The following is a 23,879-nucleotide window of genomic DNA, read 5'->3' on the forward strand; positions in this document are numbered from 1 at the left end:
CGACCAGAGGAGCACGAGCGCATTAGGCAAAAACTGTACGTCACGATGGCGGGAGTTGTAATGACACTGCTGAGTGGCTTGTGAGGTCGTCAGTAGAGCACCGACAAGCTGGCGTGCATGGTCGCCGAGGGCAATAGCGTCGCGCGCATACTCGCTTGTTGAGATCGCAGCAGGAGGAAGTGCCGTGTCAAGGGGCAAGGTCAGTTCGCGACCGTAGAGTAGATAAAATGGAGAAAATCTGGCGGTGTAGTGCCGGGAAGAATTATGAGCAAATGTGACGTAAGCAAGGGCAACGTCCCAGTCGTGGTGCTCCTTCGAAACGTACTTGGACAGCATGTCGGTAAGAGTAAGGTTTAACCGCTCTGTTCGGCCATTGGTTTGAGGATGGTATGAGGTAGTCAGCTTGTGTTGAATTGACCAGGAACGCACAATGTCGGCGATAACTTTCGAGAGGAAGTTACGACCATGGTCAGTAAGCAGCTGTCGCGAGGCGCCATGCACTAAGATAATGTCACGCAAGAGAAAGTCCGCGACGTCAGTGGCGCAACTGGTAGGGAGAGCCCGAGTGATAGCGTTTCGGGCGGCGTAATCAGTTGCGACGGCTTCCCATTTGTTCCCAGAGGATGACGTGGGAAAGGGACCGAGGAGGTCTAATTCAACACGAAAGAGCGGTTCCACAGGGACGGTGATCGGCTGTAGATAACCGGAAGGTAGCACTTGAGGTGTTTTCCGACGCTGGCAGGGACCACAGGTAGCAACATAGCGTCGGACGGAGCGAGCGAGAGCAGGCCAATAGAAGCGGCGGCGGACGCGGTCGTACGTGCGGGTTACCCCAAGAAGTCCTACAGTGGGTGCGTCATGCATCTCAAAGAGCACAGTCTGTCGTAGATGTTTTGGCATGACAAGAAGAAGATTAGGGCCATCAGGGAGGAAGTTCCATCGGTACAGAATGCCGTACTGGAGGACATATCGGCGAACGGATGCGTCGGTAGGTGCAGAGCGCAGACGCTCGATGAGTACTCGCAGCGATAGGTCTTGGTACTGCTCATCGGCGATGTTAGCGAAGGCAGACACAGAGAAGACGCTGTCGGCGGTACTACTGTCGGCGTCGTCAGGCTCGTCGACCGGGTAGCGAGACAGGCAGTCAGCGTCCTTGTATAGTCGGCCAGATTTGTAGGTGACAGAGAACGAATATTCCTGGAGGCGTAAGTCCCCGTGACCAAGTCTACCTGTGGGGTCTTTCAATGAGCATAACCAGCAAAGCGCGTGATGGTCTGTGACAACGGAAAAGGGTCGGCCATATAAATATGGGCGGAACTTCACAACCATCCAAACTAGGGCCAGACACTCACGCTCAGTGATGTAATAGTTGCGCTCCGCGGGCGAGAGGAGCCGGCTGGCGTAAGCGATAACACGGTCGTGGCCACGCTGGCGTTGTTCCAGTACTGCACCATTTCCGTGACCGCTGGCATCAGTATGGACTTGGGTAGGCGCAGAAGGATCGAAATGGGCCAGAATGGGAGGCGTTGTGAGAAGGTCCATTAGAAGCGAGAATGCAGAGGCCTCGTTATCGCCCCACTGGAAAGGGGCGTCTTTTTTCAAAAGCTCTGTTAGTGGTCGTGCTATGGCCGCGATATTTTTTACAAAACGGCGGAAGTACGAGCAAACGCCGATGAAGCTGCGCACATCCTTGACACACATTAGAACATGGAAGTGCGTAACACCATGGATCTTGCCTGGGTCCGGTTGCACTCCGTTCACGTCAACGAGATGTCCAAGGACGGTAATCTGGCGACGGCTGAATTGGCACTTCGATGCGTTGAGTTGCAGACCGGCTCGCCGAAAAACGTCCAAGGCTGCAGAGAGGCGCACTAGGTGCGTAGCCAATGTTGGCGAGAACACTATAACGTCGTCCAAGTAGCACAGGCACGTGGAACAGTTGAAACCGTGAAGAAGGAAGTCCATCATGCGTTAAAAAGTGGCAGGAGCGTCAGATGGACCGAATGGCATCACTTTGAATTGATAAAGACCGTCGGGTGTTACAATGGCAGTCTTCTCGCGGTCGAGATTGTCCACGGCAATCTGCCAATAGCCGGAGTGAAGGTAAATAGAGGAGTAATAGCGAGCACCCTGGAGGCAGTCAAGGGCGTCATCAATCCGAGGTAGGGGATACACGGCCTTTTTGGTAACCCTGTTATGGTGCCGATAATCCACGCAAAAGCGTCATGAGCCGTCTTTCTTTTTTACCAGCAAAACAAGTGACGCCCATGGACTACATGATGGTTCAATAATGTTCGTGGCAAGCATTTTGCGAACTTCGGTGTGAATAACTTGACGCTCAGCCGGTGCTACTCGAAACGGGCGGCGATAAATAGGAGGGGCATCGCCGGTATTAATGCGATGTTTGACAGCTGTTGTTTGGGCCAAAGGACGATCGTTAAAGTCAGACATATCTTGGTAGGAAATCAGCACGCTGGCAGGGCGCACGAGCGTGCTCGGAAGGCATGTCGGGTGCAATCATTTTCTGTAAGTTGGCGATGGTACAAGTTGCCGACTGCGATGGTAGAGGAGGATCGGCTGAATGGTCGTCTACTGAAATCGATGCTACAGAGTGATCCTCGAATGAGCAAAGTTGGGCCAGAGATATCCCGCGTGGCAGCACTTGTGTCGTCAAGCCAAAATTGACCACTGGCAGGCAGGCGTCATTCGCCGTAATAGATAAAACTGTATTAGGTACTGTGATGCTGTGTGTAAGGAGGACGTCTCGCATAGCAGCCACGATGTAGTGACCGTCGGGGACTGGTGGGGATGACACGAAGTCAACGTAAGTCAGTGCCGAAGGTGGCAAGGGAACGAAGTCGACGGAACTGAGGCGAGTAGGGTGTTGTTCAGCGGGATCCAGAACAGGCAGGTAGAGGCGGAGAGTACTGGCGGAGCAATCGATGAGAGCTGAATGTGCGGAGAGGAAGTCTAAGCCGATGATGATGTCGTGGGGACAGTGAGCGATGACTGCGAATAGCATGATTGTTGAGCGATCGGCGAAGGTGACGCGGGCGGTACACATACCAATTACGGGGGCTGTTCTCCCATCGGCGACAAGAACAACTGGCGTCGTGGGGGGCGTGATAATTTTCGTGAGCCAGTTACGAAGGTCAGCGCTCATTACGGACAAATGCGCCCCAGTGTCTATAAGTGCAGACGCAGAAACACCATCGACTTGCACGTCAAGAAGGTTCAGAAGAATGGGCAAAGTCAGTAGAAGATTTGGCGGCGTAGAGAGCAATGCAGCGTCACCTCGAGGCGCTGCATCGTCTAGTTTTCCAGCTGGGAGCGGCGTCCGAAGGGAGTAGGCGAATGGGAGCGATGGGGCTGAGGAGAGCGAGATTGTAGTCGTTGGGGCGAAGGCGAACGAGAATAGGAGCGGTTCGGTGCAGGAGAAGGACCACCTGGGGGGAAAGAGTAGGCAGTATAAGTAGGCCGAGTCGGGTAACTGCAGCGACTGCGACAGTGCCGAGAAATGTGCCCGATTCAATGGCAGTGGAAACAAGTAAGCTTGTCGTCAGCAGTGCGCCATTAAGATGGGTTGCGGAAACGTGGTGGGTAAGAAGATGCGGGATGGGGCGGACTCGATGAAGCCGGGCGGGTATCAGGACGATGGGCAGAGCAGATGGTGTGAAGACTTATGTTTTCGAACTCTTGGCGGGCAACTGCCTGGATCAGTGAGACCGTGACTGGAGATGTGTTGGTGGGACTGGAGTCGAAGGCAGCCGGATAGGCAGCCTTGATCTCACGCGGGACGATCCTGGGAACATCGGCAGCGTTGTTGGGACGAGGAGTGTCGGCACAGGAAGATGTCGCTAGGGTGTTGGGCAGATGGGCAAACTGCTGGTCAATACGTCGGCTTTTAACGAGTTCCACGCGGCGGCACTCTTTTATAATGATATCCACCGTTGCTACGTTGTTTCAAACGAGCAAGTTGAAGGCGTCATCGGCAATGCCTTTGAGGACGCGGGCAACCTTGTCGGACTCAGTCATGTGGGTGTCAACGTTGCAGCACAGAGCCAAGATGTCCTGAATGTACGTGACGTAGGGCTCTGTTGGCGTCTGCACACGGCTGGAAATCGCCTTCTGCGTGGCAAGTTGGAGACCGTAGGGGTTGCCGAACAAGTCTCGAAGCTGGGTCTTAAGTGAATCGCAACTGGTGAGCTCATCATCGTGCGTGCGATACCAAACTCTAGGTGTGCCACCGAGGTAAAATACTGCGTTGGCGAGCATAATAGTATGGTCCCACCGGTAATTGTGGCTGACGTGTTCATACAGGCTGATCCAGTCATCGACGTCTTCCCCGTCTTTGCCCGAGAATACGCCAGGATCACGGAGAGCGTGGAGAGTGATGTAGGTCGTCGAGGTGGCAGCAGGTGTCAGAGCCGGCGGAGTCGGGTTGTCGTCGCCGGGAGCCATGAAGGAAGGCTCGACGTATCGTCCACTGCGAAGCTCCGTGATGAGGAACAGGGAACGTCCACCTCCACCAGATATGTTACGGAGGACGACGCAGACGAAAAGCTATGTACAAGTATATTTACAAAAAAATACGCTGCGCTTGGCCAAGGCAACAGCCCGTGCTAGCTTCCAATGGTCGTCGTCGTCTTCTTACTGCTCGGCTCTTCGACATTGGAAATACTATCCCGTAGCAATATTATTATTATAAATTGGGCCCCTCCGGTAACGCCCCTTTCGTCTCGTTTTTCGAGCCATCGTATAATTTAGCGGAGACTGGGTGACAGTCTGAAGCAAGGACGTTATCCGATGACAAAGGGATGGACCTCAGTTAGCACTGGGCCAGCCGTAACATATTGCACCACAATGACAGCCGAACACAATTGAACGCAGGGACCGGACACTTATTAAGCGGGCGCCAGTCTTAGTTTGAGCACACCACTGCAGTCGCTGGGTCGGACGTCCCTGCGATGTTCGCCAACCCCACACTTCTGCCAGGAGCTTGATGTGACGTCCGCGTGCAGAAGTCAGTCTGCAGCGACCTTGGGCCAAGAACTTCGGTTGACTGCTACTCTCACAAACTCGACACCATCTTCTGGGTCCCCCACATGTGCCACGCTGGCCATATTCCTATCTGTGACAAAATTAATGGTAGACCGTCGTGCCCCAACATCATCATCATCAGCCTGGCTACGCCGACTGCAGGGAAGAGGGCTCTCCCAAACTTCTCCAACAACCCTGGTCATGTGCTGATTGTGGCCATGTTATCACTTCAAACTTCTTAATCTCATCCACCCACCTAACTTTCTGCACCTCTTGCTACGCTTCCCTTATTTTGGAATTCAGTCCGTAACCTTTCATGGCCATCGGGTTATCTTCCCTCCTCATTACATCTCCTGCCTATGCCCATTTGATTTGTTGATTTCAACCAAGATGTCATTAACTCGTGTTTGTTCTCTCACCCAAATGCTCTCTTCTTATCCCTTAACGTTACACCCATCATTCTTCTTTCCATAGCTCATTGCGTCGTCCTCAATTTAAATAGAAGCCTTTTCGTTAGCCTCCAGGTTTCTGCCCCGCAGGTGAGTACTGGTAAGACAAAGCTGTCATACACTTTTCTGTCCATCGACGAGAAGTATGTAGCGTTGCAGAGCCGATCCAATAAGTTGTCTATCCGTGGGAGGGTGTATGCGTCTTTGTGATCTTGTTCACTCGGCAATCATCGACGCAGAAACGTAGCGTTCGGTCCTTTGCTTTCACCAACACTACAGTATATTCCCACGGGCTTTACGATGGCGGAATGATGTCGTCTTGCAACATTATGTCGACATGTTGCCTAATAGCTTCACGTTTTCGCGTCGAAACTCGAAAATGGCTCTGGCGGAGTCATCGAGCGCCCTCTTCGGCAATTATGCGATCCTTTGCGACTTGTATTTGGTGAATCCTCGATGACGTCGGAAAGCGATCTTTGCATTGTCGGAGCAGACATCTGAGTTGTTGTGGCCGAATCATGGGAAGACTTGGATTTATGTCGAAGTCTAGTTCGGGCACGCTGGTGATCGGGGTTTAGGCGGCAGAATCCGAGAGAACAAACGCATTACTGGTTTCCACAATTTCCTCAATGTACGCGATCGTCGTAGCATTGTTGATGTGCTTGAACTCCTGGCTACAGTGTGTCAGCATCACTTTCGCTTTTCTTCCGTGCAGTCGAGCGCCGTGCAGTCACGATGCAAATTTGATGGTAGAGCCATAGACGTTGGTCGCCCTAGATGATGCCTTCTACGTGTTAGGGTGTTTCGGCTGGAGCGGGGAGGGATGCTCAATTGATCTTCGAGCACACTCAAGGCGTGGTGATTACGACAGCTCTCTGGCAGTAGCGCTTGATCTTCCGACAGCGTTATAGGCTTCGACTTCAGGTCGATGATTTCGCCGTGTTGGCTGAGGAAGACAATGGCGAGAATGATGTCTCATGAACACTGTTCGGGGATAACGAAGGCGGCACTGTAGGTCCTGTCACCAACTGTAGTTCTGGCGGTGCAGATTCCAGTCGGCGTTATTAGGTGTCCTCCAATGGTTCTAATTTGGGGGCATTCCCACACATTTTTAACTTTCTTTCTCTTTGGGACGAAGGGCCCACTCATGACGGAGTAGTTGGCTCCTGTGATTGCTAATGCTGTGCCTGGGTGGCGGTTGAGTAACACGTTAAGGTTGGCGACTTGTATTGCGTTGCAGTTAATTCTTGGCGTCGCATCACGGCTGCGTCGCGTTGACGTTGGCTTGTATATGTCGCGTTGTCAGTTCCTTGGTCGGTACATTCTTTGCTTCCAGGCTTCGGCGAGATGGCGGCGTGTTGTTGTTGTGTTGTCTAGATAGTGCCTTCGGCGTCTTCGTCGGCGGCGGATTCTCTTCTTCATTAGATGAACAGAAACCGCACCTCCATCGTTTGCTCCTCTTAGTTTTCCGCAAATGGGCTGGCGGCCCAGCCGCTGGCTGGGCAAGTGTACGGTCGGCCCTGCGGCGACAAGTAGCGGCCTCGTGATGTTAAACGGCGTGGTCGTCGAGGACTCCACTGAGTGGTGGCGAGGTAATCAGCGATGTCACGTCGGCGTTCACCTTGCTGAATGCACGGTGTGTTAACGGCTAACCCTCGAGGGACCAGCTCGTGGTAAGGAGATCGGCGGAAGATGTGGCTGGCTTCCCCGCAGTGGTAACAGAGTGGGCGGTGGTCGGTGGTCTGGAGCGCACCAAATGTCCGCGTGCTGGCGGTGGCGGCAGTGGATGACGAAATTGTGATGTTACAGAGCCCTGGCAGGGTCTCGGATCTTGACGACGGGCGACGTCGGCGTAGGTCATCGCATCCGGCTCACAGCCTCCGCATAACGTGTGCGCAGCACTTCTAATGGAGCTACAGGGACGGCTATCAATTCAGCCACTGCCTTTGATAAGAATGGGCGCTTGATCAAGCCCTAAAAATGTTAACCAGCGCCACTCTTGGCCAAGGGGGGGTGGATGAGGCATATCCTTTTTTTTTCCGGGAAGGATGTCCCGCATCACTTCGCTATGGCCCCACGTGGCGCTGACGTATCAGGGCTTAATTTAGTGCACATTATTGCTGAAGATAGTGCTCGCATTTAGAGTCGACCACACAGCTCCGTTTGTGATGCAGCGCACCAGTTATTCTGAGGCGGCGAGTTAGGATCTTAGCGTTAGCAAGTTCTTTTCATCCAGATTCATTTTCCCCTTTTCGTTACATATTTCGACAGTTTAGTTTCAAGCACAGCTAGTTTTTCCTATGGGTTTCTTGACTTCACTATTTATTAGTTTGTTTTGTTCATGATTAAGAAAAATCGAGACCCTTGCTTTCCCTTCTTCTGGTTCATTATAGAGCTTCAGTGATCTTTTTTGTTTTAGTTTACTTTCAATATTTTTCTATTTATGATTACAAAGGTTGCTGAAAATTGCCTACAGTTGGCTTTTAATAAGCAAGGTTCCGATGACATGCACTAAAATGTAGAGGGTCGAACTTGGAGGGTCCGTTATTTAGCACCAATAAACTAAGCAGGACCACAATAACTTAAACAAAGCTAACACAGCTAAGCAAAGCTGATATGATTTCTAAATTACTTGCCGGGTAAACAGGTGCACTCTCTGTTATAAGGTGCAGCTCGTACATCTTCCACTTTATGAGAAATGTGGACAGTATATCCAGCCCTTTCGTGTCGTACTGCATTCTGTTTTGCAAGAGATCCACACCATTCACCTTCACCTGCACGTTAGAGAGAGAGAGGAAGAGAGAGAAATATATACGAAGAAGAGTCCGCCTTGCATACAAAATAAGGTGAGCCTCAAGCATGGCTAATACTAATGAGCACCAGGGAGTGCCTACTACATGACTCGAGTACCTCGTTCTATTAATCTCACTGATCCTTTTGTCATTACGTATATTTCTTTATCTTTTGACAGTTATAAGAGTGGCAATGCAAATGAAATTGTCGTTACACACTTGAGGCAACTGCGCAACATGGTGGCAGAAATAAGAATCAGCAACTCCGAATTCTGGTATATTCGTAAGAATATGATACCTCGACCCAACGCTTAATTTTGCTAGTTACGAAGCAGACAGTAACTGCTGACTGAGCACGTCAACCAATCGCAGATTTATATTATTCGTACATAGAAATATAGAGTGAATTCAATGATAAGTGTTATTGCGACGTGCAGGTTGTTTTTATTGTTGCTCGCGGCGGTGTCTTGTATGTCTGGATTCATATTCATTATTTGCGATATTGCAAATTGGCTCTTAAGAAAAAACCGATCGTATTTTTGACCTGTTGACAAAGGACAAGGAGGACAATATTTATATCATAGCATAGCGAGTCTGTTACAAGCATGGCTAGATCCAGGTTGTTGCTCTCGGCGGTGTCTTGTATGTCTGGATTGATATTCTTTATTTGCGACATTGCGAATTGGCTATTATTAAAACGTGATCGTATTTTTGACGTGTTGGCATACGACTAGGTGGCCAATAGTTATATTATAGCATAGCGAGTCCGTCACAAGCGTGTCTTCTCATTGGAGAAAGCCGATATGAGCAAGCTATAATATTGCGGACTCACCGCCACAAAGAATAAATATCTTGGGCTGCAAGTGCTAATGCCGGAAACTCTGTAGGAGAATACAGGGTTTTGTGTTTGCTTCGGGCCATAACCCTGTACCCCCCCCCCCCCAAAAAAAAAATTTCTGCAGAACCAATCACACGATGACTGTGGAGGTTATTGCAATTATTATCGAAGCGATGCAGCGACGGACCTTAAAGGAACACTAAAGCGAAAAAATAAATTTGTTTAGAATAATGAAGCATTGTTTGAGAACCCTGGAGGCACTCACTTCAAAAAAATTGTTTGATTATTAGATGAAAAAATGAAAGTCAAAGTATCAGAATTTGAATTTCGCTCCGAAACCCCAGTGCCGGTACGTCAGCATCACGTCAGGGATTCGAAAGGATGTTTTCGCATTTGGGCCGCGTTGGCTGAATAAAAGTTCCCGAGACTTGCCATGTTTAATATTTGGTTCCCTTAGAACACAATGTAGTCAATCTGTACCTCTATATGTATTAGAAGATGCCTAGAAGGTGCCATCAAAATCCGAGACGTCACAGCCCCCAGGTGCGGGAACATAAGTAGGCGTTGCCACCCGTATTTCGTTCTTGCGCTTTTTCTGACTTACCAAACGTCTTATTTTTGTCAATGTGGTGTTTTTGGTGTTGTGGAAAAGTAATTTACTGATGAAGAAGAAATCATTTTTCACTTTACTGTCCGTTTAAGAGGAAGCTTTAGCTCGGGTGTTCCTGTCTAAATAAATGTAAAATGAGAATTCGTTTTTCCCGGCAACCACTGCCGCAAATTCGCGAGGTTTGTTGCATTTAAAAGAAAAACCTAACATTTACTGACTGTTTGTCTCGAAATTTTTAGTTAGATCGTCAATTTGTTAAAAAAAGGCCAAAATCGCAAAAAAACGAAGCTGTCAAGTTTACAACTGTGTAACTCAGCAATGAAAAATGACAGCACAATTATACGAATTGGATCTGATGGTACATCTAAAGCGGACAAAATTGATATATCACAAATACATGTAAAACAAATTTGGTAATATGGAAATACAGCTTTTGCGCAACCCTTGTGTACAACGTAACTAGTTCACGTAGTATGTAAGTTGGCACAACGAATCTGTCCGTTTTCAATGAACTAACGGATGCTGTTTACAGAACCGCGATAACTGTCTTTGTTGCAGAACTATTAACTTCAAAACTTCGCAATTTTACTTTCTTAAGAATTTTGAATTTTTGAAATTTTTTAAAACTGAATTACGGCCATAAATCGAAATTCCGCTTCCAACAGTCGCTAGAATTTAACCTTCTGTCTCATATGCAACACAGTTCTCAAAACTCGGTCTAGGGGTTATATCAGAAAAGCATTTTTGCGTTTTACGGGCATTTAAATAGGCCGCGTCGGAGTTGGGCCTGTAAAGTTTGGAGTCGGGCATGAATTAGATGGTAGCTGGCCGTCATGCCGTCATGCCGTCATACAACTTATCCACGCTGAGGACGTTGTTGAAGTGAGAGAGTTGTTCTCATCGAGAACGAAGAATATGGGTTTATATATAGTATCTACATAAGGGCGTTGCAGTCCATTAGTCTAGCATGACTGCGAGAGAAAGCACACTGAGGAGCCGCGCAACAGCTCCTTAAATACACTTTGTCCTCCCTAGATCCCTAGGTGAGAGAAAACGTTCGACCAGAGTCATCGTAGCCGAGCCCCCTTTGAGGGAGAGGGCATACACACACACTTCCGCACATGTTTCACTGCCCCCACCGAGGCGAGACGGTCTTCGCAAAACTGGGTCTTGCCTTAAGGGCCTCTTAATCCCCAAGCTCACCCTCGCAGAGTGGCCGCCGTGGTTCTCCGTTGTCTTGCGTCTTGAAAGGCGCGTGGAACGATGCCGCCAAATACATTCCCTCAGGAGCTCCCCCGCTCCCGACCGACCAGGTCGGTGATGGCGAGTTCACTAACAAAGCCTGGTTCGCAGACCTCATCCCGGCATTCCGGCGACGAAGAGTTGCTGACTCGGCTTATTGTCCTCCTCACACAGTCAGTCGCCGCAGCAGACATCGTGACGGCAGGAGACTGCGGAATGACACCTTGTCGTCCTTTCAAAGTAAGTCTCTATAGTATACCTAGTGGTGCCGTTCGGCTGGAGACTGACGGTCGGTTCCTAGAAAACGCCAACCCCGCTGCTGCAGCTGGCTGGGAAAACTTTGCATGTCGGCACCTCTGCAGGCCGTTCCTAACAAGCCCTAGCGAAAGCTTCTTATAAAGCCACCGCCGAAACAGGTCGTCTGTGAGTCGTGTATTCCAGTAGGGCTCTAGCTCTTCCCTTTGGTAACGCTGGACCTACACGAAGTGGCCTCCGAGATCTTTAGCGTGTCTGTGCGTGCTAGTGGTGAGTAGTTGCGCGCTGCCCAAGGGCACATTTTCGCAGCGCTAATATGCATATCTGATGTGCTTGAAAAACTCGTGTGACGCGACTTCGATTTCGCCTAAGAACGGATAAATTTTAAAAGACATTTTTTTTCTTATAGGCACAATGTAAAGAGCATACTAACTAGACCTAGAAAGACTGAAGTATGCCAAAAATGCTGTTCTTATTAAAATAGGAGGGCAGATTTGGTATCCATTTGCATTTGGGCTGTTCTCACAAAGAATGAGAAATGGCGTGATAACCAAGTCGGCGGTAACGCAAACTGCGTCGACAACTGCTGTGTAGTCGTTGCGGCATCCGCGCTTATGCGCCTCCCGCGGTTCACAGAGAGTAGTTCATCTTCGCGCAACAAAGCGGGGATTTTCCAAATTTTCGATTTCTGCGCGCACGAAATATGACAATCATGACACTAAGCATGCATCGTAGGCTAGGTCTATTTAATGCAGTTTAGGATCAAATCAGTAAAGTAATGAAATTTTCGCAATGCCTAAATGAGAAAGTCGCGAACTTCCGGTTCCCGAAAGGCACTTTAATTTCTTCTTCTTTTCAACGCAGTGCGGCAGCAAAGAAGCATTTAAACGATACTTGCTCTTACTCCACCACTAAACATTCCCTGGTCTTTTGCAGCTAAGAGCAGCTATCGCGGCTTGGTAGCTCAACATTTTGAGTCAACACTTTTAAAGTTGTCGTGATTCGACATTGTCACCGGTTGACCAAGAAGCTACACCCTGTCAAATAATTAATGAATTTTATTTGCGTGATTCGATCTAAGACTGCTTATCGCCATGCAAATTTGCTTGTTTTCAATACGGCAACCGTGAGCACTGCAGGTTTTGGTACACTTAGGGCCAAGCAATGAAATCTTCCTTATCTCAGTAAGGAAGCCTTCATTGCGCTGAGGCCACCTTATGTCTCTCTGAAAGCTTCCTTACTAAGGTGTGCCCGGAGAGAAGGTGTCCTTGGTGCTTCCTCAGCCTAATGTAGCTCCGAAGCTACGTTCATGCGTCCTTATGCCGCTCCATGAACGAGCGCTTCACCTCACTGCTATGCCAAGTGATGTTTGCTTGCGCATGTGCGCTGTCGCCCACCTGCGGAGAAGCGCGTGCACGGTACGTTTTGCCAGGCATGTTCGTTTCAGTCGCACGTTTGGCATGAGTGGCGTTGCTAGGCGTTGCTAGGCGTTGCACCACGCCGGCGTGCCAGCATTGCTGCCGTACATCAAGTTTCGCGTTACAATATGGTACTTTTTTAAGTTTGCTAAACAAAACTAGAAGAAAGCGTGCCCGCTTCTCAGTATTATCACCTCAGTTTAAGAATAATACGACGATACCACATCTTTTTATTCAATAATAGTGTTCGCCTAAAGGTTTCAAGAGATCATCTCGAACCCAGGCGTGCGGCAACCATTCCTGACGTGAGGACGGGTAAAGGGAGCTTTCAGAGTACACTTGTTTCCTTCATCGGTCCTTCGCTGTAAGGAGGCCTCACGTAAGATTAGGAAGCGGTCGAAGGAAAGGAACGCTTCATTGTTTGGGCCCTTGTTTGCCCGGACTGCGGTCATGAACCGCCATCGCGTACAGCACCCATAGTATCCTCGCATGTGTACTCTGCGAATGGAAGGAATGGAATGGACACAGGAAGGATGCGCTGGGGACAAAGCTGATTAGCAACCAAATGCTTTATATATAAAACTGCTATACATGAGCATGAGAAAGGTTACACGTGTGGAATGCACGTGAGCACCCGTCTCCCTAAGAACCTATAGAAATTAGCTACGCTTCCTGCAGATTTTCCTTTCTTTTTTGTGTAACCTTCTTTGTGCTTTCATACATGAGGAATGACTAAGTAGGAAAAGCATTTTGTCGCCAATGAGTGCTCTATTATGCGCCTCTTCGTCATCTATCGCACTGCTAAATATTCTTGTAAAAAACGTATGGTTCGTCTAGTTGGTTTATGATAGTAGCTAACGGCGCCAGGGAACACACCACTCAAGAAAGGGACACGAGGATGGTCACAGGTGCCCTGTTGTTGCCCCCATCTACTTTTCTTGTGAAACGTGTTCTCTGGCACTCTTTGGCTCTATAGTCGCCATGCTGCTGCTTGACAAGATATACAATTCAACCCAAAGGAACAGAGCGCCAATATTTAAGTGGTGAAAATAAGGATTTCTCAAGAAGTCTCGTCCAAAAAGGCAGAAATCAACTTTGAAAATTTTCATAGAAATAAACATTTCAGCGGAACCTATCTACAATGCTTCTTCAAGTATATGAATAGCATTGTTCATGTCTGAAGATCAGTTTATTAGTGGCACGAGCATCGAGTGACACTCTTGTGTTTTGGCAGCGCTTCACTTTCACTTCCTGATAAGACCAGGACGAAGTTCAAGATAAATCAGATAAAATACAAACAAACAGTAAAACACTAAATTCGTGGGCTTCATTACAGTTATGATACCAAATCATAGGTTACCAGTTCAGTTAATGAAGGGTCTGGAAAAATTAGAATTCATCTGAAATCAATATTACAGCACACCAAAGCATAATATGGCCGACTCTAGAGACCCGCCACGTGAGCACGACTTTTCAGAAATTCCTATAAACCGGGAAGTAGAAAGCAGAAGTATTGACATCACGAATGACATCAGACATGGGGTGATATATATTGTCCCATGGTCGCACTTTTTTTAGTGTATTTGTTATTACTTTTTGTGTTTGGCAGTCATTTCATTACACCTTCTTTACCGTTCTGAGTGTTATAGTTATTTTTTTCTTCTTCAGTCACGACTGTTTCAACGTTTCGTTTTCTTACGTATGCCCCCCATAGGGGGGCTATGCAATACCCCAACAGGGGCCTTTTTTATGGGTCACTAAATGATGATGATGATGGAGTACTGTCTTTCCTCTGGCCTACAACGGCACCGAGGCCTAGACTACTGGCGTTAGTGTGGATTTCCGTATCGGCGTCCTCCTCGAAGTGTGCATATACCGGCGGCGACTGGAGCGTCGTTTGAGTTCTTGAAATGCGTCGGCCTGCGGCGTTTCGCACTTGAACTTGACATCCCACTTGGTTAGATGCGTTAGCGACTCCGCGATGCGTGAAAAGTCACTGACAAAGCGCCTGTAGTAGGCACACATGCCAAGGAATCTGCGCACTGCCTTCTTGTCGATGAACGGTGGGAACTTTGCGATGGCAGCTGTCTTCTGCGGGTCGGCGCGTACTCCAGATTCGCTGATGACGTGGCCTAGGAAAAAGAAGCTCATCGTAAGTGAAGCGGCACTATCTCGGCTTCAGTTTGAGCCCTGAAGGCGGGGAAAGCTAGAGCCCTGATGGCCTCTAGTACTGCCACAAGCCACCTGAGCTGATCGTCAAAATTTCTGGCGAAGATGAGGACATCCTCCAAGTAACCAAAACAGGTCTGCCACTTCAATCCTGCTAAAATCGTGTCCATAACGTGGTTAAACGTTGCAGGCGCCGAGTACAGTCCAAATGGCATATCCTAGAAATCATAGAGGCCGTCTGGCTTGATCAAGGCGATCTTTTTGCGATCTCTTTCGTCGACTTGTATTTGCCAATAGCCAGACTTGAGGTCCACAGAGGAGAAGCATTTAACGTTGCCGACGCGATGCACTCCATCATGTATCCGTGGCCAGGGGATTTAAGTCCATCTTGGTGATTTTGTTCAGTCGGCGACTATCGACGCAGGAACGTAGGGTTCCGTTCTTTCACTTCACCAAGAATAGAAGAGACGCCCACGGGCTTGTCGACGGCTGGATGATGTCGTCACCCAGCATTTAGTTGACTCGTTGCGTAATAGCTTCCCGTTCTCGCGTCGAAACTCGGTAAGGGCTCTGGCGGAGTTGTCGAGCGCACTCTTCGGTTATTCTGCCATGCTTCACGACTGGTATTTGTGGAATCCTCGATGATGTCGGAAAGTCGCCTTTGTATCGTCCAAGAAGACTTCTGAGCAATTGCTGTGCACTTGCATTTATCTTGAGGTCCGGATCGGGAACTGTGGTCATCGGGATGGATGCGGCAGCATCCGAGATGACAAAGACATTGCTGGTTTCCACAATTTCGTCGTGGTACGCGAGTGCCATGCCCTTGCTGATGTGCTTGAACTCTTGGCTCTTAGCATCAATTACGCTTTCCCTCTGCGGAGTCGAGCGACCCTCTGGCGACGCAAATTTCACGGTCGAGCCGTAGACATTGGTCCATCTCGGTGACGCCTTCTACGTCAGCGGGTGTTCCGGCGCTGACAGAATTAAAACTGCTGGAGTGAAGCGGGCTGCTCACTTGATCTTCGAGCACACTCAAGACATGGAGGTTGTCTCAAGACACGGTGTCGCTTGATCTTCCGACAGCGTTATCGGCTTCTACCTCACATCGATGACTGCGCCGCGGTAGTTCAGGAAGTCCATGCCTAGAATGACTTCTCGTGAGCACTGTTGGAAGATAACGAATGTGGAGGGCAAGTCCGGTCAAGAAGGGCAATCCTTGTCGTGAAGATTCCCGTCGGCAATATCAGGTGTCCTCAAGTTGTCTGAATTTGAGAGCTTTCCCATGCAGTCTTCACTTTCTTCAACTGGGTGGCGATGGGCCTTCACATGACGGAGTAATGGGCTTTGTTTCAGCTAAGGCGGTGTCTGCGTGGCCGTCGAGGAGCACGTCATGGCCGGTAATTCAGTGTCTTGCGTTACAGTTTGTTCTTGGCGTTGGTTCACGGTTGCGTCACGTTGACCTGTCGCTGGTACGTGGTGTCGTCAGGTCGTCTTTCGCCGGCGTATTCTTTGCTTCCAGGCTTCATCGGGACGGCGGTGTGTCGTTGTTACATGTATGTGGTCGAGGTAGTCACTTCGGTGTCTTCTTCAGCAGCGGAGGATCTTTGTCAGTTCGACGAACAGCAACCGCACCTACATCGGTTGTGGGTTGTAGTTTTCCGGATATGGGCTGATGGACCGGCCTCGGGCTGGGCTAGTGCATGGTCATAGTTGCACGAACAGCTAGCGGCCTGGTAACGGCGAATGGGACGATCGTCGAGAGCTCCGCTAAGTGGCGGCTAGGTAATCGGCGATGTAACGTGGGCGCTCTCCAAGCTGTGGAAGTGGCACTTTCACGGCAAACCCTTTCAGTCCCAGGTCGCGGTATGCGCATCGGTGATACACATGGCCGGCGTCTCCGCAGTGATAGCCGAGCGCATGCCGGTCGGGGGCTATGTCCATCTGCCTCGCGCGGCTGCGCTGGGTGACGCGTCGGCGTGCTGGCGGCGTCGGCAAAAGTGGACGACGGAATTTCGGCGTTACAGCGCCCTGGCACGCTCGTGGAAGGGGTCGTGCGACGGCAGCGTAGGTCATCGCTTTCGGCTGGCGCTGCAGTAATTGTGGTCACACCTAAGAAACTCCAAGCGATCGCTGACCCTCTTTCACGATGTCGACGATGGAGGCCACATGGGGCTGCGACTAAAGCAAGACCTTGCGCAGTTCTTCGCCCACAATAGCCTTTATGGTCTCTTGAAGGTCGTCGGAACCCAGTCGTTGTATGGCGCACTGTGGCGTGAGTACGTGTCTGTTCTACTGCCATGTGCGCATTTCCAGAATTTTCTCTATCGCCAATGCCTTTGTACTAAACTCCGCTACAGTCTTCGGTGGGTTGCGAATTAGTCCGACGAAATGTGCTTGCTTGACGCCCCGCGCCAGGAAGCGGTCTTTTTTCTCCTCTGACTTTTCCGGGTCGGCGTGCCGGAAAAGACGCGCCATCTCATTCGCTAAGATCACTATGGTCTCATTTGGAAGGTGTACCCTAGCTTCCAGTCTCGCTTGGGCGCGCTCTTTACGCACGACACATGTGAATGTTTGCAGGAAGCCGCTTTGCAACAGGTCCCACCTCATTAGGGTCCTTTGTCAATTATCGAACCACGTCCTGGTGGCGTCTTCCAATGCGAAATATACATGCCGCAGCTTGTCCTCACTGCTTCAGCTGTTAAACGCAGCCACCCTCTGATACCTCTCTAGCCAGCTTTCCGGGTCCTAGAATGTTAGACCGCGGAACGTCGGAGGCTCCCTGGGCTGTTGCAGAATTGTTGGGGACGCTGCGGCTGCTACTGGGGCTGGCTTGGCCACTATCTTCTTGGTCGTCTCTGATAGAAGTCTGTGTTCCGGGGGCAGCTGCACTAGCCGGCGTCTTGGGGTGCTATGCAGGATGCGCCGAGTTTGGCGAAACTCGGGATCTTCACGAGCTCTGGCGACACCCCAAGATGAAAGCACGAATCGTACCGAGACACAGTTTATCTTTCGACAAGCCTCCAGTTTCATTGGTTTATCTAGATTCACTCTGGCTGGCTATCATTCCTTGGGCGTTGCCTTCTGGGCGGTCGACAAACTGGGGCTCACGTGATCATACCATTGGTGCATGGTCGTGCCTTCTTTCACTTGTTTGTCGTTCCACCGAGTGCATTACCTGCAGAAGCAAGTTGTAAAACAAATGCATTTAGTACAATATTATTAGTTACTTTAACGTGGTTTAGAAGCATTTTGAAGCTTACGAGATGTGCACTGAATGCGTCTTAGACTAATTTGTAATTTAGTACGCTTCGCACTATACCACGAAGGAACCCTGTAGTGGCGTCATCACATCCATTCACCGGGCAAGCATGGCGGCTAAGCATCAGAGAGGCCCAGTGTAAACAAACCCGTACAACGAGCTTGCAGTGCGCGACGTAGTGATCAGGCTCGACGATGACCACCATTTCTTGGATAGTTCTGTTCCTCCGTGGGCAATCTTCGCGTGCACCCGGTAAGACTGCCAATAACTTCGGCGATTTTACAGATCGCAACGCGCACCTACTGTTCACGGCGAAGTGCTGAAGAAACAACTTGTCCGGTACTGCTTCTCCGAGTGCGCCGAGTTCCTCCACTCTGCGTGACTGCGAGCGTCACGAACATTATATACTGTGGGCAAAAGGCAAACATCCTATATAGCTACGATGCGACAAGCAGGTGGTACCGACGATGGATCTGGCTACCAACACAGTGAAGGAGACATCGACAAACTGCAGAGAAGTATATTTCTACTGTTTCAAATTAAGCATACTAAGAGTGCACGGATTAAGTCACTTTCGTAGTAACGAACTGAATGTCCAACAATTTAAAGAAGGCAGTGAGAACCAATGAGTGTTCGTGCTTTTACATGCAAGTGCTCCCGCGAAAATATGGAAAAGATGAAGGTAACCTTCACTAGCCTGGTGAGATAACAGAAATTCATGAATGACATTAAGCCAGCAAAATTTATGGAAGAGTATCTTTATCCAAGTGAAATATCAATAGCAAGTACTGATATTAAGCAGGAAACTTATACACAAATTTCGTGGGATGAACAGCACATGGAAGGTATTACCGAATCGTGATCGCCACGTTACCGATATCCTTGAAAAAATTCTAGAATCAATGCATGCCACCGGTTATGCAATATGGGACATAAACCTGGAGGTTAACAAAGAAACTTGAGATGTCAAGGATTGTGCAGACAGCGATGAAACAAAAATTGTTGGAGATAGCAATAAGGCAGGAAGACAGTGGCGTAGTAAACCATGGCAGCAACTGATATGCTAGTTGAGATTAAGAAAAAAGAAAGGAATCGGCAGGCAGGCCATGCACGTTCATTGTTGTTGCCAATTCATATAAAGTGATTACATAAGCATGGCAGAATGGATGTCAAGGAGAAAGAACTACAGCCGAGGATGGTAGAAAATTGCGTAATGGGACAAAAATATGTTTGTAGGCATAGGATGCAATCAGCTCGTATAAGACGGGATGGTAGGGGGAGGCATTTGTTTTGCAGCGAACAAAAATAGGTTTGTGGTGCTGACAGTAGAGACTCGTGAAGGTGCAGGGCCACCTCAGCTGCTGGCACACTAATCAACATGACAATTGGCTCTGAAAAAGGAAACCCCAGTTATGAAAAATAAAGCAACGTTGTCCCAACGCATTGTTTTATTATGCATACTACACTAGAGGCTTCCACAGTTAAGGGCACTTAGTACTAATAGTGCAACACGCATTTTTCTTTGTAAATAATGGTTTGTATGCAGCTGATTCATTCCAATACACTTTTTTGCAGCAAAACATTCTGCTGCTGGCGGCACTCAACCGCCTGGTGGCTGTAGGCGAGCGCCAGGCACGTGCTCTTGAGAGTGTGTCAGAGGTCGAGAGGGCTGCTCGGCAACAGTACTATCGGTGCCCTCACTGCTCTCCTGTCGAGCACAAAGAAGACACCTTATAAAGGAGCTTTCAGTTTAATATTTTTTTATTATTCAAGAACATGATAAAATTATTGCAGTAAACATTATGCTGTGCATATTAGGAGACTTGTAACATGCACTTGGTGTCCCTTCAAAATAAGCAACAACGTAAGGCAACCTGTGCCACTCTTGGAACATGAAAATAAAAAATACACTAATGCAGCATACACGTCATCGTGCTGTTTGTTCTTTCTATGTGCAAGAATACAGTGCGTGTTGATTAGCCACAAGATGAACGGTGTGTGTAATTCACAATGAATACAGGAAACAGCAGGAGCTTAATAATGCTATCACCTATTGACTGTGCATATGACTGCAACACTCCCCGATTCAAATGCGCCATTACGTGCATGTTCCATACCACATATTCTTTAACATTGTCTTATAATTGCACGTACCATACTTCACACATCTTAAGCCCTTGCATAGCACACTTCTGATGTATCCATTTCATAGGCCAAATAATTGTACACTTTGTCCTTTTGTGTTGTATGAAAAGCAGCATCCTTTACAGCCGGATAAAACTTCAGAAGACAGGAGAGGCCCCACCCAGATGACCAAAGCGCAGCAGCCGATTGCCTACACGTCTAAAAAAGTAGTCCTTCTCCAACGAGCACGTATTAGTCTGTCCGGCGGCACGATGTCAGTCTAGAGTGCGTGCCCATTGGTGCAGGCTTGTGTCCGCCTTCCTTGAAGTGCAGATTCCGCAGCCTCCTAAAGTTGTATCCGACTATAGAAACACGTAATGCCTTGCACCAGTTGCATAGACTTCTGCAACTTGATAGCACACAATGATCAGGAGCAGAAATCTATAAAGGCATCCAAGCAAAGCTGGCTGCCCACACTTCTATTATGAGGGGCTGAAAAAGTCTCGCCAAATATTCCCATGACGTCCTTGAAAAAGAGGGTCTTTGGCACTTCTTTAGAATCAAAAACAGATTACACTGAATGTTGTGTAGTACGTCAAAACAAACTGAGCTTGGTTATTTGCACAGCATGTATTGGGAGGTTGTGCTTCACATAGGAAACAAACTGCTCTGTCCAGTACAATTTTGAGGCCGGTATGGCACCTATTATGTCAACAGTGTCTATATACAAATTACACTTTTCCCAGGCCATTGATTTCACCATTATTTTTGTGTGACGGTTCTTTCAATCAGCGCTTGTATTACATGAGCAGGTGGATTTGAAAGCAAAGCTTTGTTTGCAAACCTTCCGACTTCCATAATTGTGTGGCAAGGCACTGGCATGTTGTCGAATAGCTCACACTTCCTCGGTCCTGCACCAAAGAAGCCCAATGCTCTATTTGAAGTTGGATCGCACAATTCAACGGCACACAAAGTAGAGTAACACACACAGCAAAGCATTCTGCTGTGTGTATTTCTCTTTGTGTCCCGTCGAATTGTTGTGCAATTAAACTTCAAGCTTCTATACCAATACAACGCCTTCAACCTCACCAATGTTCTAGTTATTTGGCCACAATAGTGCACATCTTTGAAATTTGCCAACACAAATTAGCTCTCCAAAAAATCACAAATGTTAAATTTTGCAACACAGCTGCATGTATGCACGTGCCATATTCTTTAGCACTAAACTCACAGGAATCAGAGGCAAGCATTAACCAGCCTTGCTGCTGCTGTTACCATTATCATCATGACACCAATGGAAAGACAGTGCCACGTTTCAGTAGAGGGAGTGCTGGAGGGAAAGGTGTGACAGCGAGGGCTTACATTAAAAATAAAGGTTACGAGACGTGTTCAATGCCAATATATGCTGCATGTCGCTCAGCCTACTTTGGCATTGCGGCAAGCGTTTACTCATTTGGGCATATCACGTTTTGTTTAGTCATTGCTCTAAAGCTGTACAAATGGTCTATTTGCTCTGCAATTCTTATTTTTATCATGGTGGGTTAAAGACCCACTTTTCATTGGCATCTGCACCACATTTCTCCTGATATGTAATTTCGCCTTGGTGGTTCATGACATCTTCACGTACAGAGAGTTCTGCAGAGTATCGGCTGTGCATCGTCCTACTGCGTAAGAATTAGAGCCCCATTATGAGACGAAAATATACAATTTATCCATCCAGAATAATGCCGCCCCCCCCAAAAAATAAGATACACTGAAGCTCTGGCACATGCATCGACAGTGAACAGAGCAAACAATCTGAAGTATTTTCTTCATGCAAGCCAACACACTAAAACTCTCAATGCATTTTCTTTTCGCCACAAATGCATAGGCACCACCGGCTTGCCGCAACATCCACATCTCGCGCTGCAACAAATTGTGCAATGCCTCACTGTTTCATAAAGCGGCCGATAGATTACGCATGAGCAAAATTCAGCATTGTGCATACTTAGTAACTTCACTAATGAAGAACCCCAAGTTCTTTAACAGATTAGAATTCATAGGTTACTTCACACAACTTGTGATATCCATTTATCTATTTATACTTAATTAACCTCTTTCCCAAGAAAGTGAGCCATTTGGAAGGCACCCTGACAGACAAGTAGAACAATCGGCAAAAAGTGATCAACCAGCGAAAAAGTCTGTTAATCACAGGAACGCTGACCCTGAAGGCGCCGTAATACCTACGTACGTTCCGTCGACACACCCGACTACGTTCGTGATGTTCCCATGAGTTAGGAAGCATTCTTTTATATATGCGCGCTCCGCCGCAGTATTCTGGCAAGCTAGCCACCGCTTACGCACTGCCGCATCGATAAGCGCGTCAGACACATCTCTGACAGTTGCTAACAGTAGTTTGATGGCATCCAATGTAACGCTCGGCGTCGACGCTTCCCTGAGAACTCCCAGTCCCATAGAAACGGGAGGCACAGATGACTTGCTCTACGACGGTGAGCGAATGAAGCCCGCCACGCTGACTCCGCAGACGAGAGTCTTCGCCTAGCTCGTCACACAGCCAGCGCACTGATGTCTTCGACAGGCGAAAATGACGCTGAACCTCCCCGTCAGTCATGCAGGTGAAGTGGTCCGGATGGTCATACTGACGCTTGCTGCCGCTGGATGCAATCAAACAGGCTGCTGCTGCCGCCGCCATGTTCCCGAGTTGAACTCGGAGTGGGTTTCGCGATGTACGAGTTTAGCACGAGTTCGCCTCTCAATCACAACCAAAGGTCACGCCCCGCGCGAGGCATGTAACTATTGCGCGCGCACCCACTACAGTTGGGCCACGCCCAACTTATCTTCCGGAAACAGCGACGCAGTGTCGAGCTGAGAGGCATCAACAATCTTGACCGCCGACATAAAACACGCACAACGCACTGTCATCGGTGATGTACTGAGCACCATTGTCAAAAACAAAGCGTTGACTGTCGCTGGCTTATGCATACATCGCAGCGCACAGTAAATAATTATCGGCACGTCACTGTCGCTGCTTGGAAGGCGTCGATGCGTCGAGGGGGCGACGATGCTGAGGAATGCGTATTGCAGCAGTCGTTTGAGATGGCTGCTCTGTCATCGGTGATGAAACGGAGCCACAGCGTCGTAAACACGATCAGCGTCCGAGCACCACTCGCTCTTCTAGACCCAGTGCAATGGCATTTCTTCATCACAAGCACTGCGCACTCAACAGTTCCAACACCTCTCTCCGTTGGAAATCTGATTTCGTAACTGCACACAAGAGCCCTCACCTGGCAAAATGCGAGTGCTGCGGTGTCGTTACGATATCCATCTGCGATCGCTGCTTGCTTCAGCAGAGGTAATCCGCAAGCACCTTCGACGGCACAACACACTCATATACCGCATACATGCGCTCAGAGGCGCCTTCACTGGCAAGCGATGACAAGCGATGAATTGGGTCGCTGGGGAAGCACGCACTTTTCGCAATATATCGCAGAGGCTTCGCGCACAAAGATAAACTGGTACATTTTCACTGAAGTGTGTCACTACTCACACTAAAATAACATACCGCCATTTTTCAGCGACAGCTGTTGTGTCGCTTTTAGTGGGTAGAGCGGGGGCCTTAATAGCCTAGTGAAGCGCCTGCGATGAACAGCCGTATCGCGGCGCTGCGTTTCTGTTCCCCTAAT

General features: G+C 48.7%; 1 protein-coding gene across 2 annotated transcripts in view; it reads right to left on the bottom strand.

Moving 5' to 3' along the window:
* Window positions 1-23,879, bottom strand: part of LOC135910444 (uncharacterized) — a 263,909-nt gene that overhangs the window by 16,661 nt on the left and 223,369 nt on the right. The window contains exon 5 of one of the 2 annotated variants that reach the window (XM_065442480.1): window positions 8,126-8,263. The exons of the other annotated variant lie outside the window; for it this stretch is intronic. Within the exon in view, the coding sequence (XP_065298552.1) occupies window positions 8,126-8,263 (138 nt within the window). The remainder of the gene's footprint in view (window positions 1-8,125; window positions 8,264-23,879) is intronic. 2 annotated transcript variants of the gene reach the window in all.

This window comes from Dermacentor albipictus, chromosome 8 (assembly GCF_038994185.2).
Source record: "Dermacentor albipictus isolate Rhodes 1998 colony chromosome 8, USDA_Dalb.pri_finalv2, whole genome shotgun sequence".
Taxonomy (NCBI): domain Eukaryota; kingdom Metazoa; phylum Arthropoda; class Arachnida; order Ixodida; family Ixodidae; genus Dermacentor; species Dermacentor albipictus.